At 43.8% G+C, this 12,057-nt stretch overlaps 1 protein-coding gene across 4 annotated transcripts in view; it reads left to right on the top strand.

Moving 5' to 3' along the window:
- PTPRF (protein tyrosine phosphatase receptor type F) overlaps window positions 1-12,057 on the top strand; it is a 792,879-nt gene that overhangs the window by 292,972 nt on the left and 487,850 nt on the right. For all 4 annotated transcript variants that reach the window (XM_029617709.1, XM_029617708.1, XM_029617711.1 and 1 more), the window contains exon 4: window positions 6,798-6,943. In XM_029617709.1, coding sequence (XP_029473569.1) covers window positions 6,798-6,943 — 146 coding nt within the window. The remainder of the gene's footprint in view (window positions 1-6,797; window positions 6,944-12,057) is intronic.

The raw sequence follows: 12,057 nt of genomic DNA, 5'->3' as shown, positions 1-12,057 counted from the left end.
ACGTCGTGAAAAGCGTCGACACCAATTCTTGAATTTCCTGAATACAAGATTATTATCTGCTCAAGAGTTGTTTAATAAATATACTAAAGAAATTTTGGGTATTCCAAAAGACCTCACTATTTCAAAAATGTATTATATATCAAATAAGAAAAGAGATGTACTGGCCCCTGAAGGGGAAATGGATGTAATATCTACTGACAGTCCTAATTTAACAGCCTTTTTAGAGACCTCAGTGGATGACATCCAAACTAGAGCCACTTTAATAGTGGCATTCAGTTTGGAACAAGAGAAGAATTTAGTTCTCCAAAAGTTTTTTAGGAATAAAGAGTTCAGTTTCTGTGGCCAGAGAATTCAAGTATTCCCAGATGTTTCCAAGGACACACAGTTAAGGCAGAAACAGTTCTTACATTTGAGACAGAGAGTTTTGGTCCTAGGCGCCACTTTTTTCTCAAATTTCCTTGCAAATACTTTGTTACCTTCCAAAAGAATGTTTGTTTTCTTAGAACCTACCCACCTTGAAGTTTTTCTTGCTGATAAAGGTGGATAAGGGCATAGTAACAATTTCCCTAGATTGGGAACAGATAACTGGTTAAAAATATTTATTTATTTTTAATTTTTCTATATCGATGTTCCTGTATACAATACATATCGCACCGGTTTACATGGAACTGAACTGACGCCTCTGGGGCGGAATACATTGTAACATGTATTAAATAAAGGCTTTATCTCCTAATAGTTCATGTTGGTTTGAATTTTGCTTTGATTTATTACCTTGGATGGCTCCCCTATAAAGTGGGCTGAAATATTTGAATTTACATTATTTGTTTGCTTGTTATATTTTGCCTCTCTTAGATATATTGATGATGTAATTCAAAATTTTCTTATTTCTTTTTTCATTGTAAAATGTTTAAGAAACTTAATAAAGTATAAATTAAATAAACACCCCAAATTCATCGATAGCTTCGTTGTCCGAGCCGATGCCATCGACCTCTCGCCAGCACTGGGAACACCGCTGCTGTTCGACCTGTGTCGACAATTCCAAAAATGTCGATAGCCTCCTTGCCTCCTCAGGAAAAAGACAGAGGAGAACATCATGAAAAGCGTCGGCATCGGAAGGCTCAGTCCGTTGAATCAGGCAAGTCCTCGGCATCAGCGTCGATAGAGCTAGCGACAAAGAAGCCCCGTCCAGAAAAGTCCCCATCCTCTTCTGTGACCAGGTCACTGAGGCGTTCCCCACCTTCAGTGCTGCCTCCTACTCCAGTGCCGGGGTTCCATGCCCCAGGCTTCTGCAAGAATTGGATCAGATGATCCAAGAGGCCATCGGTAAAGCAGTTCAGGGCTTTCATCCTCCATCGACGCCTGTACCGGTCACCGATCCGATTCCTGTAGCGCTCGCACCGCTACTGGGTAGACTAGATGAGTTGATCGGTGCCCTGCCTCCAATGGAACCGAGAGCACCGGTGGGTCCAGTGCCTTCTACACCGATTCCATTATCATCGGATGATGAGGAAACACAGATTCCCCTCCCACCACCTGGGATTTTACCACTGACTCATCCGTCAATTTCACCGGTCCCTTTGGTGCCTCCTTCGATGCCGTCGGTGCCACCATCGATGCCTAGGCCTGGTCCTTCAGGATTAGCACCCTTTCTCCCTGCTGGAGACCCACTAGGTGCTGGTGATCAGCCCTATAATCCTTGGACCGATGATTTGTCCCAGGATACAGATGATCTGCCATCAGAGCTCTCTCCCCCAGATGAAAGACGATGCTCTCCACCAGAAGATCTGTCTTTTATCAATTTCATAAAGGAAATGTCTGAAACTATTCCTTTCCAACTTCAGATAGAAGAGGACTCTAGGCACAAGATGCTGGAAGTACTCCAATTTCTTGATGCTCCTAAGGAAATAATGTCCATACCTATCCATGAAATCCTGCTTGATCTCCTGAAAAGAAACTGGGAACACCCATGTTCAGTTCCACCTGTTAACCGCAAGACAGATGCCATCTATCTGGTACAGTCAGCTCCTGACTGTACCAGATAGGTGGCATAGCTCCAGAAGCCTCAGTTGGATCATCATTCTGTGGTTGTTGAATCAGCCCAGAAGAAGGCACGGTGTTCAAACCTCATTCCTCCATATCTCTAGGGAAAGAACAAAAATCCCTGGATGCTTTTGGCAGGCATGTCTTCCATGGCTCTATGCTCATATCTTGCATAGCCTTTTACCTGTTATACATGACCCAGTATAACAGAGACCTCTTTAAAAGGATCCAGGTCTTCTGATTCATTACCAGAGCAACTCCAGACTCAACTTCATACTCTAGCTCAGACAGGTCTGGATGCTGGAAAACATGAGGTCCGCGCTGCTTATATCTTCGACACTGCCTCTAGAGTGTCTGCAGTGGGGATTAGTGCACGAAGATGGGCCTGGCTCAAATCCTCGGACTTAAGACCAGAAGTCTAAGACAGGTTAGCAGATCTACCCTGTGTGGAAGATAATCTCTTCAGGAAAAAGATCTGAGAAATGGTGGTGCAGTTGAAGGACCACCATGAAACGGTGCGCCAGCTTTCTTCTGTGCGTCTGAGTTCCCTTCCGTGCCTAAGAGAACTTACAGACGAGACTGTAAGCGGCCAACCTACAAGCCAAGGAAATTTTATCCTCCAGCTTCTAGAGGACATCCTTCCAGACCTTACTGAAAAGGTCAATCCAGGCAGACTCAGCCTCAAAAGTCTCAGCCAGCTTCTCAGCCTGGACCAGCGTCTGGATTTTGACTCCTTCCTAGAGAGTGTAAGCCAACCTCCTTTTCCATCCATACCGGTTGGCAGTCGACTCTGCCACTTCAGCAGCGTTTGGCACACAGTCACCCCAGACCATTGGGTACTTGCAGTAGTCACCCAAGGTTACCACCTAAATTTCCTGACTGTTCCAGCGGACTCTCCAACTTGGCCGATGTGAGGGAAGTCTGATCATTCTCCCTTGCTCGAGCAGGAGGTCTCATCCCTCCTCTTATCCCGAGCAATAGAACCGGTACCCCTCTCCCAGCAGGTGCAGGGATTTTATTCCTTGTATTTTCTAATACCAAAAAAGTCAGGTGGCGTACGCCCAATACTGGACCTTCGTGCACTAAACAAATTTCTGCACAGAGAAAAATTCAAGATGGTAACCTTGGGCTCTCTACTTCCTCTTCTGCAAAGAGGAGATTGGCTATGCTCTCTAGATCTTCAGGACGCATACACACACATCTCACTCACACCATCTCATCGCAAATTCCTGTGATTCCTGGTTGGCCCTCGTCATTTTCAGTACCATGTACCAACATTCGGCCTGGCGTCTGCTCTACGAGTACTCACCAAGTGCCTGGTGGTGGTTGTGGCCTTCCTCAGGAATCAGGGTGTTCATGTCTACCCTTATCTCGACAATAGGTTGATAAGGCCTCCAACTCAGCAGGGTGCGCTAACCTCCCTGCGTCTTACTATCAACACCCTGATCTCCTTAGGGTTTCTAATCAACTATCCCAAATCCAAGATAGTTCCATCCCAAACCCTATCCTTTATAGGGGCCGACCTAAACACTATATTGGCGAAAGCCTTCCTCCCCAGCATGCACCATTGCATCTCTGGTGCATCAACTACAGTCTCTAGTATCTTCAACTGCTCGGCACTTCCTCAAACTGATGGGTCACATGGCGTTCTCGGTGCATGTCACTCCAGTGGCTCGCCTAGCCATGAGAGTGATGCCGTGGACCCTAAAATGCCAGTGGATTCAAGCTTGTCAGCAAATGTCGATCAGTGTTCAGGTTACCAAACAGCTCTGCTGTCACTAGCCTGGTGGATGCACCATTCCAATCTCATTCAAGGCCTTCCATTTCAGGCTCCAGATCCTCAAATCACCTTAACAGACGCATCCAACGTTGGGTGGGGTGCACATGTAGGTGTGACCTGCAGACTCAGGGATCCTGGTCGCCAGAGGAAGCCAAACACCAAATACATTTTCTGGAGCTACAGGCGATCAAATATGCCCTCAAGGCCTTTCAGGATTGCCTATCAAACAAAGCCATCCTGATTCAAACCGACAATCAGGTTGCGATGTGGTACATCATCAAACAAGGGGGAATGGGCTCCTACTTTCTGCGTCAGGAAGCTGCACAGATATGGGAATGGGCCCTTTCCTGCTCGATGTGCCTCAAAGCAATCCGGGAGTGGACAGTGAGTTGGCAGACAAGCTGAGTCGCACTTTCCATTCGCACGAGTGGTCTCTCAACCCCACGGTAGCAGATGCGATATTCCAACGTTGGGGTTACCCTCGCATAGATCTCTTTGCGTCGGTACACAACCACAAAGTAGACAACTTTTCCTTTCTCATTTGCAGTCACCACTTGCAGCCAAGAGATGCCTTCGCTCTCTCCTAGACCAGCGGTCTCCTTTATGCATACCCTCCTCTTCCTCTCATTTCAAAGACTGTCGTGAAGCTCCGGCAGGACAAAGGATTAATGATTCTGATAGCTCCCCATTGGCCACGCCAGGTGTGGTTTTCAATGTGTACGCCGACACATTCCTGTGGGGAGGGATCCCCTTCTAATCACTCAAAATGAGGGGTATCTCCGTCATCCCAACCTCCAAGCTGTCTCTGACGGCCTGGATGTTGAAAGGTTAATACTCCAACCTCTTAACCTTTCAGAGTCTGTATCCCGAAACCTGGTGGCTTCACGAAAGTCTTCAACTAGAAGGTCTTATTGTTCTAAATGGAAGAGGTTTACGGTCTGGTGTACTTCCATGTCCATAGATCCCTTCAATTGTTCCACTGCAAAGTTCCTGGACTACCTCTGGCACCTGTCAGAGTTAGGTCTAAAAGCTACCTCTATCAGGGTGCATGTTAGTGCAGTGTCTGCGTACCATAAGGGTGTAGGTAATGTCTCCATTTCAACGCAACCCTTAGTATCACGGATATTGAGAGGCTTGCTCCATTTAAAACCTTCACTGCGCCCTCCTGCCCCTGCTTGGGACCTTAATGTGGTTTTGGGACGGCTCATGAAACCTCCATTTGAGCCTCTCCACTCCTGTGATCTCAGCTATCTTACCTGGAAGGTAGTTTTTCTTCTGGCGATCACGTCCGCTCGCAGAGTTAGTGAATTACAGGCATTAGTTACCTACCCGCCTTACACTAAAATTCTGCATGACGGGGTAGTGCTCCTCACACTAAATTTTTGCCGAAGGTAGTGTCGGAATTCCATATTAACCAATCTATTATCCTACCTAACTTTTTTCCCCAGGCCCCATTCCAACCCAGGAGAACAGGCTCTGCATTCTTTGGACTGCAGACGTGCTCTAGCTTTCTATCTGGACCACACGTTGGCCCACAGGAAATTCACTCAATTGTTTGTTTCTTTTAATACCATCAAATTGGGAAATCCTGTGGGAAAGCAGACCCTCTCCTCCTGGTTGGCGGAATGCATTTCTTTTTGCTACCAGCAAGCAGGCATTCTGCTACAAGACCGTGTAAAAGCGCACACTGTCAGGGCCATGGTGACATCAGTAGCGCACCTCCGTTTGGTGCCGCTTCCTGATATTTGTAATGCTGCTACCTGGAGCCCTCTCCATACTTTTTCAGCCCATTATTGCTTAGATAAGGCTGGCACACAGGTTTCCATCTTTGGCCAGTCTGTTCTACACAATTTGTTTTCTGTTTAACTTCCCAACATCCTTCCACCAACCCATTCAGGGTTTTCAGGATGCCCTCCTAACCAAATTTCCACCCCTGTTGTTGTGCCTGTTGCACGTCTTTGGGGTGCATTTGGTGCTTTGCTCGGGCATCCTCAGCTCGGTACTCACCCATATGTGAGGACTACCATCCTGCTTGTCCTGTGAGAAAGCAGAGTTGCTTACCTGTAACAGGTGTTCTCACAGAACAGCAGGATGTTAGTCCTCACGAAACCCACCCGCCACCCGGCGGAGTTGGGTTCGCTTACGATTTATTATTTTATTTTTCGCATGTACTTTTACTATAAGACAAGACTGAAGGGGACCCCTGCTGGCTGCAGGGTTGGTGTTATGCTGGGCATGCCCAGTAGGTGCCAGTAAAAGTTCTAGAATCTTTGACAAAAGTGTTTTGTGATTGGGCTCCATCCTGATAATGTCACCCATATGTGAGGACTAACATCCTGCTGTCCTGTGAGAACACCTGTTACAGGTAAGCAACTCTGCTTTCACTGCCCTAAAATTTGCCAGTTCCCTTTTTTGGAGAAGTTGCTTTCAAAGGCTTTCTGGAGACTGTGGAAGCTGTTAATAAGAATGGCAACTAAATTATTAATAAATAATGCCAGTTAATGACAAATGAATTTTGGTACAATTTTAGTCCAAGCAAGAGACAGGTAGCAGACTATCATTGCATTTTTAATAAAATTCTGTTTCTGGCAAACAGAACTTTCAGATAAGTAACATCAGTTTTTATTCTATTTTTCCTGGGAATTTATCAGCGTTTATTACAATAACAGAAACAGGAGAAATCAGTAGAAAAAATGACTGACTTTTTCCAGGTAAGTAGAATTTGTGTTCTTGTTGTAATAAATGCTAATAAATTCCCCAGGAAAAATAAGAGCTAAAAACCACCCTAAAAATATAGTTAGTCCCTTCATATTTTGTTTTACTTGGCAATTGAAATTCCTAAACAAATTTGCTAGTCTTACTGCTTTAAACAAACAATATGTAACATTTACCCCAAAATTACACTAGTGAGTTTTTTGAAGCAGCTAGTTGTATGTATGTGAAAGTTGTAATGTTGGGCTTGCCTCATGTCTTTCAGGTGAGCCAAGTTTCATTAAGAAACCAGATGATCAGATTGGGATTTCTGGGGGAGTGGCCTCTTTTGTGTGCCAGGCAACTGGTGACCCCAAACCACGCATCACCTGGATGAAGAAAGGAAAGAAAGTCAGCTCCCAGCGGTTCGAGGTTAGAGCTTGTACAAGAGCTTTCTGTCAATTAGAATTTCAGTTCAGAGCTTTTGTGCTAAAGTGAAAGGCTAATAGTATTGTGAAATCCTAGAATGTCATTTCAAGCAGTGACCTATCAAAGGGGATCTCTTGTTCTGATGTTTCTGACAAGAGACTTTGCCATTGAGAGATGAAAGAATTTTTCCTCCTGTAGCCTAATATTAGATGTTTATAGAGAATGTCTTTGAGTCTCTGATTTCATTTTTTTTGTAGATCTGCACCTTGCTTCTGGCACCTCTGATAAGTTGTGCGAGTTGGGTAGTGATTGATGCTGCCAGGCAGAAATTAGCAGTCATCAGAATAATTTAGATTGGGCATTTCTAGTAAGAATCCTCTCAAACTTATTTTTTGATGGCAATAGTCCTATTTACTTATGTATTTATTATTTCCATTTGGTTACCTGCTCCTAATCAAACGCCCTGGAGCAAATTACAATAAAACACGCAATAGAACAAAATAACTCTTTCCATTGTCAGTTAAATCATTCTGATTTCTTCACGGAGAGAGTGGTGGATGCCTGGAATGCCCTTCCGGAGGAAGTGGTGAAGTCCAAAACTGTGAAGGACTTCAAAGGTGCGTGGGATAAACACTGTGGATCCATCAGGTCTAGAGGACGTGTATAAAGAGGAGGCAGCAAAACACTGCACGGAGCGGCAGTAGCCACAGAGGCATTCACGGAGCGGGATGCCAGTGGCCAGTGGTTGGTGTTCCACCTTCACGGAGCGGAAGGATGGAGGGCTGCCATCTCCATATTTAAAAAAAAACAAACAAAAAAACAGGGGTGGGCAAGAGTATGTATAATTAACGAAGAGTTCATAAGCTATAGGTACTACCAATTATTAGGCTTATTCAATATTTGTTGATAGATAATGTGGCTTTCAATACATATCCAACATAGCTCTCTGCTTCAATGGCAGGGGAGAAGAAAAACTGATACTTCACGCATATCCAGCATAGCTCTCTGCTACAATGGCAGGGGAGAAGAAAAACAACCAATAAGGGCTGTATAACATAGTCTGGGTAAAACAAATAAGCATGGGTGTAGCTTGCTTATTGCGGCGGTTACTACCCCTAACTAATCAAGCTTGATATTTCACTTGGATGCAGCTCCATCACTGCTCTCTGCATTAATGGTGGGTGTGAAAGGGAAATAGAACCAAAGGTTACTAGGAGCCAAGAGAAACAGATAGGTATGAGAAAAAAAGAAGTGTGAGGCTTGCTGGGCAGACTGGATGGGCCAATTGGTCTTCTGCCGTCATTTCTATGTTTATGTTTCTATGATTTCTATTCCTTCTGGACCCTGGTGCCCCAGCATCATCATTTCCTGGATAACTCACTTAATGTGGACTCAGGACTTTCATATACACCAGTATAAATGTCTCAGTTAATGTCTAAAAAGCTTGGGAATCCTAGTCTGAAGGGATCTGTACACTAAAATGTATGTTAATTTACTTTTAGCCTGCACACTAAAACATTTAATATGCACTACATTAAAGTTTTAGCACATGAGCTAAAAATATTCTCAATAGTCCATGAAAACTAATAGCTAAGAAGCTGTTAGTCATATGTGTGCTACATTGTGTGGCCTCTACAACTGAGCCCTAAACTGAGCATGTTGTTGCGTTCGCGGCTGCTCTACGCCCTCATTCTATCCTCTCTACCTGTGTGGCGACTTTTGCTGCCGCGGCGTCTCCATGCCGCTTCTCTCTGGCGTACCCGAACCGGCTCGACGCTGCAGATCCGCCATGTTCCTGATGACGTAGGACGCGCGCTCCGATGTATGTACCAGCAAGGGTGCGAACCTCAGGGGCATCCCCTGAGATGACGACATCCGCTTCCAGTATAAAAGGTCTCATACTTTCGCTAACAGATTGAGTTAGCAAGGACTACGAATCAGACACGACTTCAGACATGAATACGGACTCGCTACGGATTCGTCCAAGCTACTTTGCCTCCTCGGACTTACCAGGGGTACCCGCTCCTCGGGGGCCTCGCTCTCTTTTCTCTATTTCAGATTGCAGATAGGAACCGGTACTCGCTCCTCGAGGGCCTAACTCTTTCCAGCTACTGAGCCTCCTTAAGACCTTATGTGAGATTTGTCATCTAGTTTACCCTGTCTACTCATTATTTATAGTCTTTCTACAGCTCAGCAAACCTGGGATCGCTGTTCCAGTACCTGAGGGCCTTTAGCCCTGCCGGGCATATCAGCTCACTACTGCCACCTCTGGTGGTTCTACTAACCTGTCTAATAAAGGAACTATCTGTGTCTGTCTCCATAACCAAGCCTAGCCGGTGGTCCCTCTCAGGATATCCTCCTGGGGGCGCTGTCATCTGCTATCGGCCCAAGGATCCACCTATTTACATTCCTCTACAGCTGAGTGCTCTCTCTACACTCCGCTGATACAGATTGCTAACTCTGCAGTCTATATCCTAACTACGTTACTAACTCCGCCTTCGGAGCATAACAAGATTGTTAACTCCTCCCTCTACAGGAGCAGATCCATAACAGATTGCTAACTCCTCCTTCAATGGGAGTATCCAGCAGCCAGTTCATAACAGATTGCTAACTCCCATCTGCTTGCTACTCCCATCAGCATAGCAGATTATAACAGATTGCTAACTCCTCCCCTCTGGAGGAGCAGATTCCTAACACATGTACTGTCCTCTCCCTCATGGCTCGGCCTCCTTACTGCAAACCTGTATTAATGTGAGCTTAGAACAAGGGACAGGTTGCCACTGCTGAGCAGGAGAGCATCTGGACTTCAGGTGAGAAGATGAAAGTAAAGAGGAAGAAACTAGACTAAAAGTATGTACTTTTGATGTTTATTTAAAATGTTTTATAGAGTGCATTAATCAAATACATTGCACTATGTGGTTTAAATAAATACATATCATCAAATAGTTTCACAAGCATAACAAAATAACCAAACTAAAATACATTAAATGAAATTAAAATTAAAAAATCATAATACGGTAAAATTAATACATTTCCATGAACTTTCATGAATCCTTTACATCTCAGCTATAACATTAAATACTACCAAAAGCTTCAGAAAATAAAAATGTTTTAAGCTGCTTACGATAAACCTTAATGTCAGAAATATTACACAAATCCTTAGGCAGGGATTTCCATAAAGTTGGGCCTATAAAAGAAAAGGCCCAAGAGCGTGTTCTGATTCTGCCAAGATGCAGAACAGCTTGCATCAGAAGGTGCTTTGGCCAGATCCCATTGACAACAGAGGAAAATCTGCCTTCCCTGAGTGGGAAGAACACCGAAATCCAATAAGCCCTGCCTCTATGAGCAGTATTGGCACAATGACAGCTCTTCATTTTGAAGCCTCTGAATATCTGCATTTATCTTTGAACACAGCAATGTCAGCAATGGATTTTGCCGTAAGCCAGCAAAGCAAGTTTGTGAGATCAAGAATTCCACCATGTGCCCCATTCACTGAAGCTACCTCCACATCTTCCACAACACCCACACTATCTGCACTATACAGGAGCTGCTATGAACCAGAGGTGAAAAGGCTGGAGAGAGGCATGCAACCTTAGAGGCCCATACAGTAAAGTTAAAATGAAATATTAATAAAACAAATAAAAACGACTTAAGGAGTCCCTTGAAAGCCTTAACTGAGTCACACTGTCAAATATCTATGAGAAGAGAATTCCAAAATACTGGGCAGCAACCAAAAAGGAGCATTCTCGAGTGGTGTTTAAGCGTGTAAATCGGAGAGTTGGAACATCAAGGAGTGCAAAGTTCTTGAAGGTTGATAGAATTTCAAAATTGCATTTGCCCATGGGCAGGATTGATCATTAATTAATTTAAAGATGGTCATTCCAAGTTTACATTTAATGCTTTTGTGGATCGAAAGCCAGTGTAGCTCTCAATTAAGGTCGGAGTTATATGGTCAAAACGCCTCAAGCCAGTGATGAGGCGAGCCGCTGAATTTAATAATAACTTTAGGGGGCACAGTGTTGAGGAGGGAGGACCAATGTAAAGACTGTTACAGTAATCAAGAATGGGAAATATAGATGCTTGCAATATAATACGAAATTCTGGAGCATGCAACAGTTTTTTCAGACCAACAAGAACTTGCAATCTAAAGAAAAACCTGCTTGATAACATGTTTAACTTGAGGTTTAAAGGATAGTGTGCTATCTAGCATGACACCAAGACTTTTCACCTGGTTTTTAATTTGGAAATTTGAATTAAGGTGAATGGTAGTTTCATTGAAAGTGGAGTATGGACTAAACAAAGCTAGGAACTCCGTTTTGGACATGTTTAAAGTGAGTTTATGTTTGAGCCAAGCGTTAACAGAAGAAAAACATGTTAAGGTGTTCTAGAGTTTCGTTCCAAGTGGAGCGGACACTAATGACTAACTGGATATCATCAGCGTATATTTTGTAGGTTTCTGACAAATTGTACAAGATTTTACAGTTTGGAGCTAGATAAATATCAAACAGAATGGAGGAAAGAGCAGAGCCCTGAGGAACACTGGTTTTAATGTGAGACACAGAGGAAATTTACTGTAATTATTACATTTGACATGTGATCGATCAATAAGATACAAACAAAACCATTCCAATACTTTTCCTGAAATACATTCTTGAAGTCGGAAAAGGAAAATGTTATGATCTATGGTGTCAAAGGTGATGAAATGTCAAAAGATACAAGGAGAAATTGATGACTCCCTTAGACCAGCAGGGTATATTTCTTATTATGGGGAAAGGGGCACCACTAGACACCAAGGATTGTGGTGTATGCTTAGGGGGGGATGTTTATCCAAGGGGGATTTTTGGTTGGATTTAACCAGGGGGATTTTTGGTTGGAGCAGGGTGGAAATATGAACAAAGGGGAGGGGTTCTAGGATTGGGGCAGAATGCCACCTTATGATTGTAAACCCTCTGGGGATAGGAAAATACTGTAATCTGCTTGGAATATAAAATTGATGATAAAATAAGCAGCTTTAGCATGCATGCTAACCTTTAGTGCATGTCCCTAAATGACATTTATTTTCCTGAAGTTATGTATTTACATTTATCACCAGTTTATACAGCATTTTAAAACAATAT

The sequence above is a fragment of the Rhinatrema bivittatum genome, chromosome 10 (genome assembly GCF_901001135.1).
Source record: "Rhinatrema bivittatum chromosome 10, aRhiBiv1.1, whole genome shotgun sequence".
Classification (NCBI taxonomy): domain Eukaryota; kingdom Metazoa; phylum Chordata; class Amphibia; order Gymnophiona; family Rhinatrematidae; genus Rhinatrema; species Rhinatrema bivittatum.
Note: the sequence above shows the minus strand (reverse complement) of the source record. Positions and strands in the feature narration are given on the sequence as shown.